Here is a 24,241-nt window from a genome sequence, read left to right on the forward strand (position 1 = left end):
TTATGTGGTGACCCAATGCCGGGAGTTAAAAGTTTCCAGAATTTTTTTGGATTGGAGCGAATAATGTCCTGTAGATCCCGATGATAAAATTTTCTTTTTGAGCATCGCAAAAGTTTTGTGTAATCGCGAAGACAACAGAAATACCTTTCCCAACGCAAAGTGCTGGCCGAATGTTTTGCTGCCCGGAAGAGTCGTTTCTTTTTATTTGAAAGTTTTCTGAGGGCATTAAAAAACCAGGGACTGCTGGCATCGCCTCGAATGCAAACAAGGGGTACATATCAGTCAACGAGTGATAACAGCATTTGTTTGAAAAGCAGCCAATTTTCATTTACTGTTCTGGAAGTAGAGGACATGCGAAAGTAAAGAAGAAACTTGTCCTGCTCGGTGATAATATTTTGAATGTCAGCCTTCTTATAGTCTCGGATATATCTGACAGATGGTTGACGAGTAGGGATGGGTATGGACAGTTTGAACAATAAGGAGCAATGATCGCTGAAGCCGGGAATGCATGATAATGACTGAATGGATTCAGGCTTCGAAGCAAGAACAAGGTCAAGAGTATTGTTTTGGCAGATTGGCATGTCAACTGTTTGTGTAAGATTTAAGGTAAGAACTAACTTAATAAACTCCTTCGATTGGCCACTGTGCGCCGATAAGTCAAGCCAGTTAATGTCAGGGAAGTTGAAATCACCACAAAGTAAGCACCTCGCGTGGGCATAGCGGGCCTGAAGATAGAGTAGGATTGAATACAGTTGGTTAACAAATGAAATGTCGGCGTCCGGGGCACGATAGCATGCAATTAATATGATTGTACTGGAAGGAAGTGTTAATTTCGGAGCAACAATCTCATGATTACTGATTGGTAATACACAGAAAGACGGCACACTCGACCTCATGAAAATAAGCATACCGCCACCCCTCCGCCCCACTCTGTCGTGCCTGTACACCGTGAAAGATTGCACATCGTGTAGCAACTCTTCATTCGAGATATCAGAAGTTAGCCAGGACTCAGTACATATTGCTATGTCTGTACTGCTATCATTTAGGAAGGCTTCAACAGCGTCTTCCTTCGGCAGATAGCTGCGAATATTGGCTAGAAGAACCGCCAAAGTATGATAAGTCGGCGCCAAGTATCTCACGCAGGGTGACTGCGGCTGGGGGCATGGCGGCAACCCGTAAGCGGGTGGTGATTGCTATAATTGCACTTCCTCGAAAGAATTTGTTTCGGAATTGTATATGAATTGTCCCATTATATGGGAACATGGCATAAGTGCACTAAACACATTCATTAGTCATTTTAGCCACTTTCACCCTGCTATTACACTTACCGTGCACCACACTACTACTGAAATCAACTTCCTTGACACGACAGCTTGTACTGAAAAGGGAAAACTAAAAACGAGGCTTATAGAAAGCATACGGATGGTGAGCAATATACTTCGATTATACTAATCACCCACAACACTGTAAGCAAAGAATATCTGTTCAGCAGGCACAACGCAAAAGATGTATCTGTAGTGACGATGGTGATTATGCTCGGCCGTTAAATAATTGAAGGGCAACACTAACTGAAAGAAATTACCCACAATGGAACCCTAAACCAGGCCTACAGGGAGGCATGTAAATTAGAGAGGAGTTCAGCATTAGCTACAAAGCTCACAAAAAACATTCTACAGAATTTCATGTCCAATCTTAGCAAGCAATGAGCGCCTTATAAAAGCATTCCCTGTTGTACCACGAATCCCACATCACCGCAGTGGAAACATTAAAGACATGCTAGTACACGCAAAAGTAAACCCTCAGTGCACCGTTAACATAACAGCCTGTGCTCACCCCAGGTGTAAGACCTGCAAACACATTCGAAATGCAAATGTTAACAGCACTGCTAGCACAAAATCAAATCCAGTTTTACTTGAACTAGTTCAAATGTTATCCACATGTTAGAATGTTCACTACAGCACAAACAATACATTGGCGAAACAGGACAGCCAATTAATGTTAGACTGAACAGGCACCACATGGACACGGCCAAGAAACATCCTAAAGCAGTGGCACAGCGCTTCAATCTGTCAGGTCACAATTTAGAATAATAAAACTTTATATCCCACACTCAACCTTTTCATCTCCCAGAGAAATAAAATATGAAGAGTCATATCTCATTCACAAGTTTAATATACTTCAACCAACAGTGTAAATATAGCAGAGTATGGGTGTAGGGCAGTTGGCGATTCATGATTTTGGAAAGTTACCGCAAACAAAACACGAAACTTGAAGAAAGGAACAACACTACCGCTTAGTGCTGTTTTGTTTGTGGTAACTTCCCAAAATCAAAAACAGTATAAATGTTTCAAATGGAACTCACGAACACATTCGCTATACTAATAACACAAATAAACCCAGTAGCCCTTAATAATTACTCCTTCCTTTTTTTAGACGTGTCTTTCAGCTTTCATTTGTACTTTTAACCAAATCAGAGTTCCTTAATACCTTGTTCAATTGAAGCTATTGAAGGATTCTGATGGAACACGGGTTGCTACCAAGCATTTTTCTTCACTTCTCCAAACTTCTTTTGAATTCCCGAGATTAGTTCAACAGTTCCTTATCTCTTAAAAAACCAGACACACTGGATTGGCTGCACCTGCCTACACCCTTAAGCTATTTCCTGGTTCTGGGGAAAGCAGGACATGGAAATTCAAGACTATGAGCAAAACAAGAACAAGGCAAAAACGGGAGCCAATGGCAGGGGAGACAAGTGGACTTGTCTTTTTCAATAGAAATACAAATCCACTAGTTGAAACGTTGGCTCCCGCTTTTACCTTGTTTTCAGTTTGCTCTTTGTCCCTCCAGTCTTTTTGACGAGCGACACCACGCCCTGGCTTAATCTCCTTCCCCCTTTATTAGGGCAGCAAGGAGTCAGCTATGCACACAGAAAAACACTGCTAAAGAAAGCACTAATTGCTGCCCTGCCAAAGAAAAGTCCCCTAGTCGAAACATTGGCTAAAAGCAACATCCCCTGTTTGACTCATTATTTCAGGTTCCCATCTCCCTTTGAACTTTTTGACACTTGTAAACTACATCTATTACTGTGCCTGAACAGGGTTGACATACTACTGGTTTACAGCTGACATGAAATTAATATTTGTTTATGTGATCATTTCAGGGGTCCTATTTGCATATTTAGAGTATGAAGAGCAACATATAAAAATGCAGAGGATGCTTAAGCTTCGCCTTTAGCGGATTCAAGGACCCCTGGCTGCTTCTCACGCTTCCCCACAACTGCAGCTCACGCAGCCGTAATGTTTACCGAGAAACGCTGCCAGCGAACGCTATGCGCGAAGGCGAGCTCTCTGCAGCCTTTCATGTGTGCTCTGGATGCACGGAGGCCGTGTAGATGCTGTTGCAAGGAACCAGGCGCACTGCTCTATGAATGGCTGGAAAAGGGGTTTGTGTTTGAGTTTCCGCGTAACAGAATTATCTTTTCTTGCATGTTAAAATTACAATCCGACGCTTTCATGTCTGTAGGTTGTGTGTAAGTCATACTTTACAATTTTTCTTATGCATATTAGTTTGAGAAATTCAATTAATTCAGTAATGCCTCTGCGCTACATGGAAGGCCTGCGTTGGTGGGTATGGGTGGTGTGAAATGATTTTTTCACTAACAAGACAGTCGGTGCCAGAAGCTCGATTTTGTGTGATATGGGGCCCTTAGCACTATCACGTTAATATGTCCATTTTTACCACTTAGGAGGCCCTAACTGACAGTTTATTTAGTCCACTGTATTGAAAGGAGAAAAACTGTGGCAGAAACTATCAAACAAAATTGTCAAAGTCAGTAATAGCTTTCTTGTGTAACTTGTTGCATATCTCATGCCATCCGTGAATCCCAAAACCTTTTAGCCACATCAGCAGGCACATGAACTGGTAATGTTGCTGCTAGCCACAATGTCGAATGATACCACAACACAGTATGTCTTTCTGTAATCACTGAACCTCAATTGAAACTCTGTAGCAATTCCCGCTATCCCTAGTGTCCTGGCTGCAACTCTATTGCAATGGCTGTCCATCAAGCGGCCACGGACACAGACATGCGGACAAGCTGTCATCAAGCAAACACGGAGGTGTCGAGTGTGGACGCTTAAATATATTAAAACGATAGCACTTCATGTGCAACATTAGATGAGGCACTATTGCTTCAATGTATTTAAGACCATATAGTTCTTGTGCCACCTTGGCACGCTCATTCTGGGGGATTGTCGAAGAATGGGCACATGCCAATATCACATACGTAGTGACAATGGCGTAGCAACAGGGGGGGCCGGGGGGCCGTGGGCCCCGGGTGCACGGGGCCAGTAGGGGGGGGGGGAGGGGGGGGGGTGTCATATACGTCTGAAGACACCCGAAAATTGTCGATATCCTCGCCTTCCTCGACTACACCTGGAGGGGGGGGGGGGGGGTGACAGCAGAGCTAAGGGCCCCGGGTGCCAGACGACCTAGCTACGCCACTGCGTAGTGACGAGAAGTTGCCTGTTCAGCAGCATGCATACCAAGATAATCCAAATTGCCTACTAGGCCAGACAGCAGCCACCAGAAAGTTCTCTATTTGGCCACATAGTCACGTTGTCTGCTCAGCAAGACGACACATACCTAGTGGCCCAGGCTAGAAGACAATGTGGGTCACTAGGTATATGCCACTATTTGTCATGCAAAATTCTCTAACGATCCAAAATGGCCAAAGTGGCTATAAAGCTGTAGTCTTTCCGAAAGTAATGTGAAGCCATAGAGGGAACCACACACAGGTTTCACAGAAAGACCCCCACTGGGTTTCCACTGTAGCTACTTGCATCGATAACAATTTTCTTCCGTGAAACTTTCTCCACCTAGTGCATTCAACTAGAACTAACTTGCAAAGTCTACCGTATTGGTTATCTGCTCTCGATGAGGAATTGCAAACTTGATTTTATTTTACAGCGAAGCTGTTAAGGGCTGCTTTCCACTATCGTGTCCGCGTGTAGAGAAAAATTCCGGAGATAGTGCAATCCCGGCCCGACCCGCGACAGATGTGATGCAGGCATTAAGCACTCCCCATACGTGGGCCGATCCCGAAGATAGTAGAATACCGGGCCGACCCATGACCTCAAAGCCTCTGCACTAAGAGAGTGTGCCTTTCGCAGCGATCTAAGCAAGTGGCTCCCATTTTGGGAACAGTTCAAAGCTACAATAGACAAGAATCTGAATCTGAGTGTCAGCGACAAATTTCATTATCTGAGAAAATATTTGCAAGGACAGGCAGCACTAGCAAGTGTTAAACTGCAGAACACTGAAGCATGCTTCAAGATGCAATTGAAATTTTGCGGAGCAGATGTGTAGATCGGCTTTGCATCGAGCAAGATCATGTTTATTGTCTTTGCTCTCTACCAGCCACTCAGTCCTGAAGTGACCTCTTCGGATTACGCCATTTCTATGGTGTTTTGCAGAGTCGAGTGAGAAGCCTATAAGCTCTGAACATTCTCACTATGTTGTATGCCTCAATGTTGACAGATATATTGTTACACAGTCTTCTCGGTGACATTGCCATAGACTATCATCATCAGCCATCAAACCAAAGCACGATGCCATCCTCTGCTCATTATGCTATCACAGCTGACGCCAGATATCAAGTCTTAATGTTAATGGACTTTATCCGTACTGAAGTGGAGAGCTGAGAGAAAACTCAGTCCTTATTTGACAGAAAACAGAAGCATGTCGACACCTCTGCCTTGGCAAGTCAGTCTGAATGTTGTAGAGTGCAAACGCAAACTGCCTCAGTTTTCCAAAAATTGAACATCATCCGTGACAAAAGCATGCTGTTTTTGTAAGAACACATACCACAGTTCAGAGGAATGTTCAGCTCTAATGTCGAGAGAAAAAAAAATTTGAGGATGCTTAAGCTTCACCTTTAGGAGTGGAACTCAATAGCAGTCAATGTTCCCTGACTGCTTCTCACACTTCCCAGCAACTGCAGCTTATGTAACCATAATGTTTACCAGGAAACACTGGCGCCGAACGCTGTGCACCAAGGCGAGCTTTCTGGTAGAAATGCAGCCTCTTAAGTGGGCTACGATGCGGTGGTGGCAAGCACCATCTGGGAGTGTTGCAAGAAACCGGGCGCGAGGGTCTGCGTGGTTGGGTATGCACGGCTTGGTTTGCATCATTCGGAATGATTTCTGACGAAATGACGATCGACGCTGGACGCCAACGCAGGATGGAGGCCGAATTTTCTGTGATACGGGACCCTTAACGCTATCGCATTAGAAGAGCTACTGCGGCTTGAAGCCTGCTGCTTTTGCTGCACCACAAAGGGTCATCATTCGAATGAATACCATCGATGCATCACTTGTTCCACTTGCAAAAGAAGACATCTATCTTTTCTTTACACTCATGCGGCTACCAAAGGACCATCACCTATTGCTCAGGCTGAGAAAGCATATTATGCTGCTACATTGAACTGTAAGAATGACAAGGTGAAAAAGCCAGTCCTCTTCCAACTTTTCGAGCGTGGGCAGTTTCTGGTGCTCAACAATGTTCTATATGAGCTGTGACAGATGTAGGCAGCCAAAGAAGACTTGTGAGGCAAGATGTATTGTACAAACTGAAGGTTCCCCGATAGTAGGTGCTGTTAGCCTTTCTATCAACACGTTCAGCAACATGAAAGAGGCACCACGCAAAAAATACAGTCTCGTGCAATTGACTTTGCAAAGTCAATTTGACAACACTGAGTGCTGTCTGAATGTTGAAGGAATTCCGGAGATTTGCCAAAGAATTCAGATTTGTGTCATGGCATTTTGTTTATAAAGAAGTTTGAGAAAAAAGGGAAGACATTGGTGACATAGCCAAATCTTAAGGGAGCACAGGAGATGACAGCATAGGACTCCTTATTGGCGCTGACCAGATGTGGCTTATTTTGACAAGAGAAATTACTAGGCACAGAAATTCAAGTCACTCCGCTTTTGAACACAAAATTTGGTTGGACTTTCCAAGGAGACACTCAAAACCGGCTTCAACGTGCTGTTTCGCTTTGCATGTTGAGTGTGCCGCAAAGTTCCGTGAAGACAGATGGGGACAGAGGTCAAGCAATCATTGCAAGTCAATTTTGGAAGCTGGAGGCCACGGGCATCCTATAATGACAAAACAGCAACCCAGAAAAGCCCAGTGCTTGAGGATTTTGAATCGTCTGTTACAAAGGTCAATGGTCATTACGAAATCACTCTTTCGTGAAAACCAGATCATCTTGTATTCTTTAAAGTCAACTGCGATGAAGCATTGTGAAGCCTGAATTCGTTAATGCAACATCTTTTGAAGATACCAGGCAGAGATATGACAAGGCTATAAGACAAAATATTTTAGATGGACACGTGCAAGTTGTTTCTGAGAAGGACGGAGCCAGCTCGCATGCCACCAAGAAAGCGTGGAACGAAGAGCGCCAACACCTGGACTGGCTCCTCTTCCTCTGTTTTCAACTTTCCTTCCCTAAATAAGTGCCTGGACAAAGGAGTAAATCTGAACCCCGAAGTACTAGAGCTTTTACTGATATTTTTGTGCCATCGTATTGGATCAAGTGCAGGTGTTCAAAATGCTTTTCTGCAAGTTTTCCGACACGTCCAATGCAGAAAATATACCCACTAGAAGTTAACAAGAGCGTGGGAGAAGATGTCGTGAAAAAGAAAGCAGCAGCTGGTGTCATATCAAACAACAATAAATAGAAAGAAAGATTCCAGTTCAGTTCCGGGTCCAGTCATGGCTATGTTCTCCTTTCTTTAACAGCTACTGCAGTTTCCTTGTTGTATATAGCAATATGGTAGGACTAAAAAAGAATTTGAAACTTTTTTCACGTATAGACTGGCGGCTCCTGGCACTGACAGGATCAACCATTGCCAGTTGCCCCCTCTGCAACCCCCGTCCAAACTTCTACCACTCGAGAGTTGGCAACCCTAGTTGCAACCTGTGAAATGCGTGCATGCACCGTCAGTTTCAGAGTATGTATAGTGTGCAAATCTGCGCACAAAGTGCTAATTGTGAAAGTTAGCTCAGTGGTTCTAGCTCCCGAATGCACGTTGCCGCAGGAGTAGCAGTTCAACAACCGGCAACAGTAATGGTGTCCCGCTTTTCTACGCAATATGGTGATGACAGGAATGTGCCCCCCACAATAACAGCAACAGGACCACCTAGTCCTACCACTGTTGCCGGAAAAAGAAGAATGTCACCAAGAGAGAGAAAAAGGAAGAGCTTCTTTTGCTAAAGGTTCTGCATGAAAAAATACAATGATCGAAACAGAAAATAAAGTGCTGATAGCTGAGTACAAACTTTCAGTGATTGAAATTTGTTGGAAGGCTTTATGTAAGATCAAGTACACTTTTAAAATCTTGATGCTTTCTGCAAATGATAAACTCGTAAGGCATATTAGTAGTGCCCAGAATCCCAGCATTATGTAGAAGCCTCGATGACAATAATTTAAAGAATTAAGGACAGTTTAAGGAATTTAAGGAATAAATTTGCTTGCGACCATTTAGTTGTCAGTGGCGCATGAACGCCCGACCAAACACTTGCAATTCAGCTTGTGCCGACTGAGGGAGAATCGGGCAGCTGGAAAATGGCATGCCAATGTGGCATTTGAACCAGAAGCTGTGAGTGAAGAACTCAGTTTTGCGTGAAGCATTAAAGGCAATAGCAAGGCTTAGCATTGCACTGAAGGAACAGTGGCATGCTGAGGTGTTGCACTTGACTGGTGCACGAGATGAGAAAGCAGAGGCCAGCAGCATAGAGAGGAAGGATTACCATGGATGCACACGATGTGTTGCTCAGCAGGATATGCACAATGCCAGCATGGCGTGTATTAATGCTGGTTCAAAGGGTACGACACATTTTCATACAAACATGACTAGAGACAACATGTGTATCTCTGATAACTAAAATGATGTCTACAATGGTACTACAATTACTACTATGATGTCATAGACTTTGGCAAAATCGAGGGAACTTCTGTAGCAGCAGTGAGGCAGTGATCTACTATGCAAGAGGCTCCTTCTTGTCTCACATGTTTATGACAGCAGTGTCTACAGATTATGAAACATTTTCTCAACATATTCAAAATGTGTTGCATTGCTGCTTTAGGTATTTTCTACCACTCTAGTGTAGAGTCCAGGTTTGCGGTCCACAGTGAAATGCATTGATAAATTAATGAGAAGGCAGTGAACCGAGGGGCCCTATATTTGTTAGTTGTATGAAGCCAACAGACAATAAAACCAAGGGAACCACAGGCCAAGTTGCTTTTTTTGAACCGAAATGTAGAAATTATAAAGTAAGTAAAAATGAAAGTGGACAAAAAAAACTTGCCGCAGGTGTTATGAGGGTTTATTGACCAGTTGCTTTCTCCCAAGTTAGCATGCCAAGTGGCAGCATATACAGTAACTCTAAGCTGAACAGGCCAGTAGCACCATCTGTTTTACATTTCCTGCATCAGAGCTAGCTCAAACAAGTGCATCTTATTTACTCAAACAAAACTGGCTGCAAGCTCATGTAGCAAGTAAAATAAGACGCTGTTGTTGCCATGTAGCAGACTTTGCTGCTGATGACAGAGATTATGCTGTGCAATTCAATGACAAGGTTCAGAATGTTTCTTGTGCACAGCCAAGTGCCACGTAATAACTAGATGAACACTACAGTAGTATAAAATCAGACATGCAAATTCAGGGAAGCAAAACGCTTAAACAGGGTGAACATGCATGCAGAACAATAGCAGCATGCAAGTGATGAGCAGTGATATTTTGCAGATCACCATAGCACTGCCCTTATTAATTCAGGCAACAGCATTACCATGTCTTGTGCACTCTGGTAGACACTTCAGGCAGCAAGTCTATAATACGTATATATGTTTACTAGTACTACAGCTACTTTATCTTGATTTTATCAGCAGTCATCCAAAGGGTGTTCTCGTTGATAATGTTGCACTACTCCACAAAAAGACATAAGGCTATAGTTCCATAACCTTGTAAAGAGCTTCACCAAGAACAGTCTTAAAAATTTTTAAGCAACGTTCGGCATCTTCAGACTGCAGGAAGACAGCATGAAAAATACAAGATATGTTAAAGTCTCCTCAGTGTGCTGAGCAAATCAAGTAGCACAAATAATGGTTTCGTTCTTGTACATTAAATATCACTCAAGTTGCTTGTTTGATTAACTCAATTAAAATTGCTAACTCAATTAAATGGCTAACTCAATTACCAAATGGCCCTCAGTCCCAAGCAGCTGAGGAGCATCTGACCAAGGCGGCGGTCAGACTTGTAACGCAGCAGAGGGTGCTAAGAATCTCTGGATGCGGACAGGCCGCCAATGGAAACTGACCCTTGCAACGTTTAACACCCGAACCCTCTCGAGTGAGGCTAGCTTAGCAGGACTCTGAGGAATTATCAGACATTGTTTGGGATATCATCAGCCTTAGTGAGATTAGAACTGGTGAGGCTTATACAATGCTGAATAATGGACATGTCTTTGGCTATAGAGGTCTCCTAGATAGGAAGCAATATGAGGTAGGAGTCCTAATGCATAAGGACATAGCGGGCAACATTGACGAATTCTACAGCATTAATGAGAGGGTATGTGTAGTCGTAATCAAGCTTAATAAGAGGTAAAGAATAAAGGTAGTACAAGCCTACGCTCCAACATCCAGTCACGACGATGAGGAAGCAGATCAGTTTTATGAAGATGTTGAATTAGCTATGAGAAAAGTGGAATCTTAGTATACTGTAGTAATAGGTGACTTCAATGCAAAAGTGGGAATAAAGCAGTCTGGTGAACAAGCAATTGGCAACTATGGCGTCGATTCTAGGGATGGTAGAGGAGAGATGCTGGTGGAATTCGCAGAAAGGAATAAGCTTCGAATAATGAACGCCTTTCTCAGGAAGCGTAGCAACAGAAAGTGGACCTGGAAAAGCCCTAATGGTGAAACAAGAAATTAAATTGATTTCACACTTTCTGCCGATACCAGCATAGTACAGGATGTAGGAGTGATAAATAGGGCAAATTGCAGTGATCGTAGGTTAGTAAGGGCTAAGATTCACGTCAATTTGAAGAGACAAAGAGCTAAATTGGTCAAGAAGAAACAGGTCAACCTAGAGGCAGTAAGGGTAAAAGCAGACATATTCAGGTTGGTACTTGCAAACAAATATGCAGCCTTATAACAGAGGGATGATGATGACATAGAGCTAATGAATGAAACTAACTAGGTTGGCTTCAGAAGCAGCAATTGAAGTGGGAGGCAAGGCACCAAGGCAACCAGTAGGCAAGCTCTCCCAAGTAACAAAGGACCTAATAAAGAAACGACAAAAAATGAGTGTCCAACTCAAGAGATAAGATAGAATTCGCGGAACTGTCAAAACTGATCAACAAGTCGAAAATAAGTTATATTCAACACTATAACGTGAGAAAGACTCAAGAAGCCATAAAAAATGGACGGAGCCTGAAGTCAGTGAGAAAGGAACTTGGTATAGGACAAACCAAGATGTATGCACTAAAAGATAAGCAGGGTAATATCATCAGAAACCTCGAAGATATAGTAAAAGCAGCGGACAAATTCTATACTGACCTGTACAGTACCCAGAGGAGTCAGGATAGCTCAGTTAGAAACAGTAATGAACAGGATACAGGAACACCTCCTATAACTTGCGATGAGGTCAGAAGGGCCTTGCAAGACATGAAACGAGGAAGAGCAGCATGAGAAAATGGAATAACAGTCGATTTAATCAAAGATGGAGGAGACATAATGCTTGAACAGCTGGCGGCTATTTACACGAAGTGCCTATCGACTGCAAGGGTCCCAGAAAACTGGAAGAATGCATACATTATAATAATCCACAAAAAGGGAGACGTTAATGAATTGAAAAATTATAGGTCAATTAGCTTACTCCCAGTATTATATAAAATATTTACCAAAATAATCTCCAATAGAATAAGGGGAACACTGGACTTTAGTCAACCAAGGGAACAGGCTGGCTTCAGGAAGAGATACTCTACAATGGATCACATCCATGTCATCAATCAGGTTATCGAGAAATCCGCAGAGTACAATAAGCCTCTCTATATGGCTTTCATAGACTACGAAAAGGCATTTGATTCAGTAGAGATACCAGCAGTCATAGAGGCATTACGTAATCAAGGAGTACAGAACGCTTACGTAAATACCTTGGAAAATATCTACGGAGGTTCTACAGCTACCTTAATTTTACACAAGGAAAGCAGGAAGATACCTATAAAGAAAGGGGTCAGACAGGGGGAAACAATCTCTCCAATGCCATTCACTGCGTGCTTGGTAGTATTCAAGCTATTAAACTGGGAAGGCTTAGGAATAAGGATCAACGGCGAATATCGCAGCAACCTTCGGTTTGCCGGTGATATTGTTCTATTCAGCAACACTGCAGACGAGTTTGATTGAGGGCCTTGAGTGTGAGAGTGGGGCTGGAGATTAATATGCAGAAGACAAACATAATGATAAATAGCCGGGAGAGGGAACAAGAGTTCAAGATCGCCACTCAGCCTCTAGAGTCTGTGAAGGATGTTTAACTAGGTCAATTTATTTATTTATTTATTGATCATACCCTCAGGGCCATTACGGCATTACAGAGGGGAGTGGTTACAAGCAAAACGGGTAAATTCAACAAACAGGAGTTACTTGTGCAGAAAATTATATATATATATATATATATATAATGACACAAGATGATTTCAAATTACACGCGCCAGTCGCTTCCTGCGTCCGTCCAGCTGTTTACTGCTACCTGCGAAAGATAGCGGCAGTGAAGCGGGCAACACGGGCTCACAAGGCACGCGCAATCGGAGCAACGTGCTATGAGCGCAGAGACTGGCGAAAGAGACTGTGGATGTTTTAGCGAGGCTCTCGCTTAGCTGTTTGTCGGGCACAAGTTCGCCCAACGTAAAGTTATTAAAGTAGCATCACTCAACTGTGCGTTACAGTTCTGGTGGAGGTGCTGGGTATGATTTCAAGCCCTTCTCGAGTCAGAGAAAGGAGCCCGGACTCACGGCGACTTGGACCCATCGAATTGACTCCTGTTCACCAACGCAGCAGCCGTCGCCTACGTGGTGAGCCCCCCGAGTTTTCACCTTTGCCGGATTCTATCGGAGCATCAGCATCTGCTAACGGAAAGGCTACCGAGATGGCAACTCAAATCACGCCAACTCACATCGTGGTGAACTCGCCAATGACGCCAGAGCCTTTCCATGGCGACACATTTGAAGACGCAGAGGACTGGCTGGAACGCTTTGAGCGGGTCGCTGAGTTCAATGGATGGAACGGAGGGCGCAAGCTACGAAACGTTTACTTCGCGTTAGAGGACAGCGCACGAACATGGTTTGAAAACCACGAAGCGACATTTGTCTCGTGGGATGCTTTCCGGCGGGAGTTGCTTGCGACTTACCCGAGTACCGACCACAGGGAGAGGGCCGAAGATGCCCTGCAGGCAAGAAACCAGTGGAACAATGAAAGCGTGGCCATGTATGTAGAAGACATGTCCCGCCTATTCCGCCGAGCTGATCCGAACATGAGCGAAGACAAGAAACTGCGCCATTTAATGCGAGGTGTAAACAAGAACTGTTCGCAGGGTTGGTTCGGAGCCCGCCGCGCACCGTCGCTGAGTTTCGTTCTGAGGCGACCACAATGGAAAGCACCTTGCAACAGCGATCAAGGATGTACAACCAGGAAATGAACATCACCTCTGTAGGCTCAGTTCCGGCCGCCATCGGAAACAGCATGGAGATCATACGAGAGATCGTGCGATCTGTAGTGCGAGAAGAGCTTCAGAGGCTACGGGCTTGACCACAACGCTCCAACGCCCTCTTCGCTGGCAGACGTGGTTCGCGAGGAGGTTAGACAAGCGGTCTGCGAACTACAGCTGAGTCGTCATCATCATCATCATCAGCCTGGTTACGCCTACTGCAAGGCAAAGGCCTCTCCCATACTTCTCCAACTGCCCCGGTCATGTACTAATTGTGGCCATGTTGACCCTACAAACTTCCTAATCTCATCTGCCCACCTAACTTTCTGTCGCCCCCTGCTACGCTTCCCTTCCCTCGGAATCCAGTCCGTAACCCTTAATGACCATCGGTTATCTTCCCTCCTCATTACATGTCCTGCCCATGCCCATTTCTTTTTCTTGATTTCAACTAAGATGTCATTAACGCGCGTTTGTTCTCTCACCCAATCTGCTCTTTTCTTATCCCTTAATGTTACACCTATCATTCTTCTTTCCATAGCTCGTTGCGTCGTCCTCAATTTAAGTCGAACCCTTTTCGTAAGCCTCCAGGTTTCTGTCCTGTACGTGAGCACTGGTAACACACAGCTGTTATATATTTTTCTCTTGAGGGATAATGGCAACCTGCTGTTCATGATCTGCGAATGCCTGCCAAACGCACCCCAGCCCATTCTTATTCTTCTGATTATTTCACTCTCATGATCCGGATCAGCAGTCACTACCTGTCCTAAGTAGATGTATTCCCTTACCACTTCCAGTGCCTCGCTACCTATCATAAACTGCTGTTCCCTTCCGAGACTGTTAAACATTACTTTAGTTTTCTGCAGATTAATTTTTAGTCCCACCCTTCTACGAGCTATGGAAAGAAGAATGATGGGTGTAACGTTAAGGGATAAGAAAAGAGCTTATTGGGTGAGGGAACAAACGCGAGTTAATGACATCTTAGTTGAAATCAAGAAATAGAAATGGGCATGGGCAGGACATGTAATGAGGAGGGAAGATAACCGATGGTCATTAAGGGTTACGGACTGGATTCCAAGGGAAGGGAAGCGTAGCAGAGGGCGGCAGAAAGTTAGGTGGGCGGATGAGATTAAAGGGACCCTGAAACGATTTTGACGATTTTCTACAAACGTACTTAGCCGTTAGAGTAGGGCCTTCTGATCATTAATTGACACATCTAAGTGCTAGGCGTAAAGCGTGTAATTTATTATAAGGCTTTAAAAATGCACATCGCTGCCGATCGCAGCACACTGCTCGGCGGAATTTTAAGACGACCCTACCCATATGACCGAAATCACCCATATGACGTCAGTGGGGCGAGCTATCCGATTGGCTGACCAGGACACGTGATCGATAAATTTTCCAACTTTATGGTAAACAAATGATGTTTGTAATAGTTGGAATGTTAGTTAATTTGTTTTTATAGAAAGAAAGTAACATAAAGAGAATGCACAAGAACGATTTTTCAGTACACTTCCGGCACACAGCAAGTGTCGTCTGCTTGTGTTACAACGTGCTCCATCTTTGACTAGAGCTCCGCCGGCAGTGTCGGTTTGTCTTTTTGCGAGCGCTATGATTCGACTTTGTTGCGTTGCGGACTGCGAACGTAGCGACTGGCAATATGTCAAGCTGTGACATCGTGTCCCTCTGCAAACCAGTAGACGAGCAGACTGGCTGCAGCGCATCGGACTGCCCCTATCCGATCGGCGCCAGGATTTGTGCGATTGCGGCCGTCACTTTACACCGGAAGATTACTAACGCAATAGCGTTTCGCGAGTCCGGTGTTAGGGTAAACGCAAGTGCAAGGGGACAGGGCCTGGTCGTGTCCCCTTGCATGTGGTTTCAGGGAATGAACAGAAGCGCAAATGTGAATGGTCTGCACGGTGCAGCCACCTGGTGGCATAGAGCTCAACCAGACACAGTAGCAGTAACAAAATGTAATCTTCTTTGCTGCTGGTGTAAATTTTTCGCAGGAGTGTAATCGTGAACACGTTGTTTTTGTAAATGTTTAGAATGTTTTACACTTGGTTAGAGCAATATTAGCACTTTCTTTGGCTGGTTAAGCTCTGCACCAACGGGTGGCTGGACCGTGGAGACCGATCAGGCAGCTCACGTACGTCTACGCTAAAGTTCCTTCATCAACTTGAGTTTATGCCTCCATCGTTCCGTCGAAATATTCAGCTAGTGTGTGATTACCGGAATACCAGACATGTTCGGCACTACGACAGAATGCTCGCAACGCACACTGCTTCGATAGCTCTCACTTGGGGTTGACGGCCAAGCGGCTAGCGGAGAGGTTTCTCGGGGGCGGGCTCCAAAACAACCGGAAATGGACGATATGACGTCGCATCATGACGCAGAACCAGTGAAGGCGAAGCTTAGCCCCGATCGCTCAGTGAACGAGTTGAGGAGGAAAAGCATGGCTAGGGAGGAGGGTAACTTGTAATCGCTCGTAGCTCCATTAATACGTAACGCTTCACTTAAATTGTGGTGCGAATGTTCTACTTAAGCAGTACCCTACCCGTCTACAAAATTTGTCTGAACCGTTTCAGGGGCCCTTTAAGAAGTTTGCAGGGACGACATGGCCACAATTAGTACATGACCGGGGTTGTTGGAGAAGTATGGGAGAGGCCTTTGCCCTGCAGTGGGCGTAACCAGGCTGATGATGATGATATATATATATATATATATATATATATATATATATATATATATAGTTGAACAATGTGAAGAAAAAGGTTCCTAGTTATACAGTGCTAGCTCTGGCATTCTTGAATAATTGGTGATCTGCGATGGTGGCCATCAAAGCGGGAAGGCGATTCCACTCATTGGAAGTGCGTGGTACAAATGACTGCAAGAAAGCTTCGGATCTGCATAATGAAATGCCGACCTTATGAATGTGCTCTAGTCTGGGCGATACATACGGAGGCGGAGAAATAAGTTTGTTGCGTAGCAGCGGGTAATGAAATAATTTAGGAAAAAGGCACAAACGGAACATTTTTCGACGTGATGACAAGGACGGTAAGTTAAGGCTAGATTTCATGGCACTGATACTCGCAGTTCTATTATAGTTAGAAAGAATGAAACGAGTAGAGTAATTCTGAACCATTTCCAGTGAGTACATTAGGTTTATTTGACCTGGACCCCAGATTGAAGCAGCATACTCAAGTTTAGGTTGTATTAGAGTGTTATAGAGGATTAATTTTAAGAAAGAAGGTGCTTTGGAAAAGTTGTGTCGTAAGTAACCTAGCATTCGGTTAGCATTACTTACTATATGGGTGATGCGGGTATTCCTAAAGCCCCTCCATCCACGCGCCACCGCCACTTTCTTAAGTAGCGACAACCTTTGTTGTGCGCCGCCTTTTCCCCTCACACCAAATCCGGTCCCGCCATTTCCGGTTTTAAAATTTCCGGTTCCGGTGTTTCTGCTTCCTGGAGTTGCGCTGCGGGAATTTCCGCTTTAACTGCGGTTAGACAATGTTGAGACGCCCGTGGGTGCTTAGCAGAGCTATGGCAGAGCTGTGGCAGTCACCATGAGAAGAATGCAAAGGGGACAAGCTGTTGTATTCCGCTGAAGTAGTAATTCGCGGTCGCTGTTTTCCAATTGCATGAAAAACGGCAGTGGTCTCCAAGCGCCCAGGCACTACATTCCACTGTATGTTGTCTCTCGTGGCACAACCCGTCGCAGGTTGACGCGAAGCGGCGAACACGACCAGATCGCTGATTACAATAGGCGGTGGTTCTTGGATGAAATCGCATCCACAGTTTAAACTGCAGCTGGTGCAATTAAAGCCTCTCCATCGATGCGAAAGTAAGCAATGCTAAAAAACACAGCGTCACTTCCACTTGGAACAGGAAGCTGCAGCTACGCAAGTTCCGCTTGTCACCGGAAGCTAAGGGGTGAGCGGGAGAGGAGCGTGGAGGAGGAAGGTAGGTTGGCGGTACTTAAACTGATTGGCGGTGGCGCGTGGATGGAGGGGCTTTAGGTATTCCAAGTAAGATCAGAGGTGATGTGAAGGCCAAGGTACTTGTAAGTTGTTACAAATTCTAATGGAGTGTTATTAAGGGAGTTCCCTGGTAGTTCGAGATACACGCATGAATTTACACTTGTTAACATTTAGTTCCATTAACCATGAATTGCACCATGCAGAAACGGCGTTAAGGTCAGCTTGAAGCCTGGTTACATCCTCGTCGCGAGTTATTTCGGTGTAAATTACGCAGTCGTCAGCAAATAGGTGAATTTGAGATGAAACACAGGAAGGTAAGTCATTAATATATATGAGAAATAGGAGGGGTCCAAGCATGGAGCCTTGTGGTACACCTGAATAAACAGGACTCAGATTAGAGGTTACTTTGTTAGCTGAAACAAACTGTGAACGGTTAGTGAGGAAAACTTCAAGCCAGTACAAAATTTTAGGATCAAGGTTTAGTTGTTGCAGTTTGTAGAATAATAAGCTGTGGCACACTTTATCAAACGCTTTTGCAAAGTCCAAAAAAATTAGATCTGCAACTGAAGAGTGGTCAAGCAACAGGTTCAGTTTATGCGTGAATGATACTAGTTGGGAGTCGCCTGAATATGTTTTGCGGAAGCCGTGTTGAAACTCAGAAAAAAAAGGAGTTTTGTTCTAAGAAGTTGGCAATATGAGAAAACAGAATATGCTCGATAATTTTGCATGGTATACTGGTTAAGGAAATAGGCTGATAATTCAGTGGGGAATTTTTAGTACCTGTTTTGTAAAGTGGTATCACCTTCCCCACCTTCCCATGAGCAGGCAGTGAACCTTTGTCAAGTCATTGCTGGAAAATCTTTGCATGAATGGAAAAATATGTGCCAGTGTTTTTTAGAAACTTTGCGTTAAGTCACAGCCAGGAGCGGATGAGAGTTTCAATGATGCAATTACTTTTTCTATGCCAACAGGTTCGATTATTAAAGGGTGCATTGCGGTCTAGTCATAAGATAGTGTAGTTGGGCGTGTTACATGAGCGTGTTTAGAGTAAAAACATCATTTAATACAAATGCACAATCGGCAGGGGGAATTGCGGTATCAGTGCTATCAACAAGGGTTATGGCATCGTCATGTCTTGGGTTAATAGTGCGCCAGAACCTTTCCATATCAGTAGTTAGCATGGATGGCAATGTGTTCTTTAAAAAGTTATCTTTAGCTTGTTTAAGCGCTGTTATGTAGTTATATGTAGCGCGTTTGTAAGCTGCCCATCTTTCAGCGTTTGCAGATGTTTTAGCTAGTCTGTACAAACGTTTCTTTTTGTTAGAAAGGCGCTTAATGTGGGTGTTGTACCAGGGAGCGTTATCATTATAGGAAAGAGTGTAGGTAGGGATAAATTTTACCGTTAATTCACTAATTTTAGTAATAAACATATTCCAGTTCGATTGCACACTGCAGTTATCGAAATCAGTCGAGAAAGTATCAAGGAATATACAGAGCATGTTGTTAATTAATTCAAAATCAGCTTTCTTATAGTCTTGAATTGTCTTGATCTTTTTTTCTGATTTCGGACGTGAAATGTTAATCACAGGGAACCCTGATCATGAGAAGGAAATTCACAGAAGAATAAAAATGGGTTGGATCGCATATGGTAGACATTGACAGCTTCTGACTGGAAGCTTACCATTATCATTGAAAACGAAGGTGTACAATCAGTGCATTTTACCAGTGCTGACATGTGGAGCAGAGACTTGGAGACTGACAAAGAAGCTTGAGAACAAATTGAGGACCGCGCAAGGAGCGATGGAACGAAGATTGCTAGGCATAACGTTAAGAGACAGAAAGAGAGAGGTTTGGATCAGAGAGCAAACGGGTATAGACGATATTCTAATTGACATCAAGAGGAAAAAATAAAGCTGGGCAGGTCATGTAATGCACCGGTTAGATAACCGTGGGACCATTAGGGTTAGAGAATGGGTACCAAGAGAAGGAAAACGCAAACGAGGACGAAAAAAGACTAGGTGGAGCGACGAAATTAGGAAATTTGCGGGCACTAGTTGGAATCGGTTGGCGCAGGACAGGCATAATTGGAGATCGCAGGGAGAGGCCTTTGTCCTGCAGTGGACATAAAACAGGCTGATGATGATGACGATGCTTGGTTTGAATTGAATTTTATTCCACAACAAGAAAAAGTTACGAGGACAGGTTGAAGCTGTAAGAACAGCTTGAGGAGCCCTGAGCCCCTAGCACACAGGGAAGCATAAAAGCGTGCAGCTAAGGGAGTGCGACCTACTAAGAGGAAACACTTACAGGAGTTGTAAAATGTCATTTGAAAAGGGGATTATACAGTAGCCATAAAAAAAAAGGAAATGATCATATCCCATCATTATACAAACATTAAACACAGTTGTTTTGGTGATGTACTAGATATGTCAATATTATTTTCTTTTATTATGTGGTTTAGAAGTATAGGCAATTGAAATTTTAACATTTGATTTCCGTAATTAGTTCTACATTCTACGTACGTTATAAGCAAGGAAGTTTTTCTCTAGCCTTGTTAGGTTTGTCATGGCATCATTATTTTTCAGCAAACCAAGTTTATATACACAGCATAGCTCGTAATCATACATTGATGGAACCTGAATGATGTGGTGCTGCTTACACAAGTCTGCAGTGTGCTAGCGATATGGGACTTTACAGGCTAGGCCTAAAGCACTTTTTTTGCAGGATAGAAAGTTTGCTAATGTTTGCAGCTGTTGTTGTTGACCATACAAGAAACACGTAATTCAATAAAGAAGAAAATAAAGCGTTATATATGAGTATGTTAACAGAGGTAGGAAAATAGTAGCAGTGGCGGCACATAATGCCAGTTGTCCTAGATAGTTTATTAATTATGTAGTTCACGTGATCATCCTATGTCACGTTTTGTGAAAGATACACGCCCAGTGATTTGAAGCTTTTTACGACCTCCATTTTAGAGTTATTTAACGAAATGGTGGGTAACAGGACATATGTGCGGTGGGGGTGAAATAAAACAGCCTTCGTTTCATTGATGTTTAGTTTTAGCGGGTTCATTTGAGCCCATGCATTAATTTCAGACAGTGCACTATTCACTTGACTACCCAAATTGGCACACGATTTGCCTGAAAAGAATAGACTCGTGTTATCAGCATAGCTTATATAATGGGCTGTTTCATCAATGTGGACAATCTTATTAATATAAAGTTTGAAGAGAAACGGTCCCAGGATGCTTCCCTGAGGGACACCTGTTTCAATAGATTTTACTGAGGAATGTTTTCCTTCAATGACAACAAATTGAGTACAGTATAGTAAGTACAACTTGATTAGTTTGGGCGCAATACCTCTTATACCATAGTGGTCCAGTTGTTGAAGCAGAATATCATGAATAATGAGGTCGAAGGCTTTTGAAAAGTCTAAAAAAAGCCCAAGTACCATATTTCTGCACTCGAAATTTTCTAGAAAGAATTCCTTTCGGGCCAGTAGTGCGAGCTCTGTAGACTTGTTTTTGCGAAAACCATACTGTGCAGAACTTATCAAGTTGAAGCGGTCAGTGAAAGAGGTCACGCGTTTCAAAATTATTTTTTCCATACCTTTGGAAAATACAGGCAGAGCTGATATAGGGCAGTAGCTGGATATGTAATTTCTATTGCCCTTTTTATATACAACTGTTACTTCTGCTGTCTGCATATTTCGAAGGAAAAATCCCATAGATAAACACATATTAAAGATGCAGGTAAGGCAGGGTTCTAGTATATCAATGACATGTTTTAGTGGTTTCATTTTAATATTGTCCGTGTCAGTGGCTTTGCTATTGTTGAGAGTTAGAAATGTAGCTACAAGTTCACCATCAGAAACTGGCTCTAGAAATATGGTTTGGTTAGTTCGATCATTCATAAATCTTAGGTCAGCGCTACTAGTCGTAGTGTCACCAACTGATAGGAAGAGGTTGTTAAATGCATTAGCTAGCTCAAGGCCTTGAATTTCTATTCCATCTTCTACAATTTTTAAGAATGACCATACACAACAGGTGATCTCATGGTCAATGCTCTTTCTGACAAGCATGGCTGTCAGAAAAGCCAGAAACAAGCATCACGAAAACATTGACACAATCCTGGCTGCTAAAGACATGCGCAATTTGTTTGCGCAGTACCGTCATGCTCTGCATGTGCAGTTTACAAGTTTGGTCACATACCTCTTTACGAAGAGTGGCGTTGCAACCCTCGAGCTGCTCGAGACGGCCTTTAAACAGCTGCAGTTGGGCTCCTTGGTCTGCAAAACATGCCACACTGCCTTTCGTAAAAAAGGACATGGCTTGCAGTGCAGACTATTAAATATGAGAAGTACTGCCCCTAATGATGTTTCTTATTAGCTGAGCACTTTGTTCTCAATGTAATTGTGCAAGCTTCAAATACTTTTTTCTGCGTCCGTGCTGCAGAATACATTGTCAAGTTTTGCAAGACAACCCAGTAGGCAATTCATGTAAGGGCCTCCATAAAAGGTTACCGGAATCTAAAAAAAAAAAAAATCTTTTTCACGTCACATCGATACGGCTGCAACGTATCAGGTCGCTTCCTGGTGTTTCTGGAATAATACAGATGTCACACGGCCCACTTTTGATCGCGATCAAGCTCGATCCGGATCGAATTTCTCGGTCGTGATTGGCTCCTTAGCACAAAGTGGGCAAGAGAGCCAATCGCAGTCGAGAATTTCGATCCGGATCGGTGCCGATCGCGATCAGAAGTGTACGTGTGACACCGGTATAATAAAATACAACCGCGCGCGAATTTGCAAGACAGTTGTCACTATCGTGGCCGGGAAGAATTGGTGTCGAAACGCAATTAAACTGATGTGGCTCTCATTAACTGCCGAGCTTTCTCTAACAATGAACTTACCACGATAAACGAGTATGGACGTAATTACTTAGCTGCACCCGGTGCACACATTCGCGAACACCTGTCACAGTGCATTCATCTATACGACGATTGCAGGTGAATTATGCTTTTACGCGTAATCAAACCGTAAAAGGTCAAGGGAACGCTCACCGAGATATTATTTTCGTAGGAACGAAACAGCGACAGCTGCGAGTATTTCTTTGTATGAAGACGAGAACACGGCACGTAACTGCTCCACGTTTCACAGGACGCCGAAACGCTAACGCACATGCATTGACTCAACGTACCGTCCAATTCTTCTCGTCCTTCGAGCAGAACTTCGCTCGTCAGATTTGATATCTGGCTGGTGAGTGACGACAGTGTGCCGCCCAACCAAGACATATCGACATTCCAATGGGCATAGCCCTTAAAGGCTCTCTGGGTTAAGCTGTGTTTCCCACACGGTGTTTCGCCCAACAGTTACTTCGCCACCACATGTCTTCCACAAAGCGAGCCTCGTACGGCAATGTTAAGGCGGTTGGTGACGGGCTAACGTCTTCGTGAACTTTGCTGAGTGCCAACCATCGTGCCAACGATGCAGGGTGCAGACGACATGTTTCTTCCTTTTCTTTCTTTCTTTTTTTTTTTCTGATAACCTCGAACCGGATGTTCGCAGCTTCTCCGGCTCGTCAACGAGCGCTGTAATCGCCAACGATTACTAAGACGCGCGCTTTATTTCAATGACTTCCGACCAACTCCGACTGGGTCCGACTGTCTGCCCCACGGTGAAAGAATATGAGAGGTGCATTAACCGGCTTGCAAGCGCGAGAGAAGACTCGCTAATGTTACGCAGTCTCTGACAGATGACACGGGGAAGCGGGTGCTATCGTCGCGGGCTTGGCGTATGTGCACTAGAAAAGCACGCCGAAGTATAAGTAATAAAACGCATTTTTAAGCATACTTTCGGGCATTTTCTTTTTTTTGTGCTATGCGCTAGAGCGTACTAAACTATGGTCGAGTGGGACAAAACGGCGCTCTCCCGCTGAGGCGCCACATGTAAAAAAATTTTGCGAGGGCGCTGCGAGCGAACTAAATATAAGGTACTAAATAGAGGTGGAGGCGCGCTTTGCCGATTATTCATCGTAATTTTGCTACGGGTGCCGAGACCGATTGCACGCGTACGCTCTTATAATGCTGCTTTATTTCAACTGCAAATTTATATTGACACATTTTTGCTCATCATCATCAGCCTGCTTTATGTCCACTGCAGGACGAACCGATTCCAACTAGCACCCGTGAATTTCCTAATTTCATCATTCCACCTAGTCTTTTGACTTCCTCGATTGCGTTTTCCTTCTCTGGGTACCCATTCTGTAACCCTAATGGTCCAACGGTTATCTAACCGGCGCATTACATGACCTGCCCAGCTCCATTTTTTCCTCTTGATGTCAATTAGAATATCGTCTATAGCCGTTTGCTCTCTCATCGAAACCTCTCTCTTTCTGTCTCTTAACGTTATGCCTAGCAATCTTCGTTCCATCGCTCTTTGCGCGGTCCTCAACTTGATCTCAAGCTTCTTTGTCAGTCTCCAAGTCTCTGCCCCACATGT

General features: G+C 43.9%; 1 protein-coding gene across 2 annotated transcripts in view; it reads right to left on the reverse strand.

Moving 5' to 3' along the window:
* LOC126532977 (uncharacterized) overlaps window positions 1-23,538 on the reverse strand; it is a 259,755-nt gene extending 236,217 nt beyond the window's left edge. The window contains exons 1-2 of one of the 2 annotated variants that reach the window (XM_072289414.1): window positions 22,941-23,503; window positions 21,954-22,030 (exon numbers count right to left, since the gene is read on the reverse strand). In XM_072289414.1, coding sequence (XP_072145515.1) covers window positions 21,954-22,030; window positions 22,941-23,034 — 171 coding nt within the window. In that variant the 5' untranslated portion in view covers window positions 23,035-23,503. Of the gene's footprint in view, window positions 1-21,953; window positions 22,031-22,940 lie in introns of both variants that reach the window. The other variant, XM_072289415.1, reaches the window with a different exon arrangement.
* Between the last annotated feature and the right edge of the window lie 703 nt (window positions 23,539-24,241).

This window comes from Dermacentor andersoni, chromosome 7 (genome assembly GCF_023375885.2).
Source record: "Dermacentor andersoni chromosome 7, qqDerAnde1_hic_scaffold, whole genome shotgun sequence".
Taxonomy (NCBI): Eukaryota; Metazoa; Arthropoda; class Arachnida; order Ixodida; family Ixodidae; genus Dermacentor; species Dermacentor andersoni.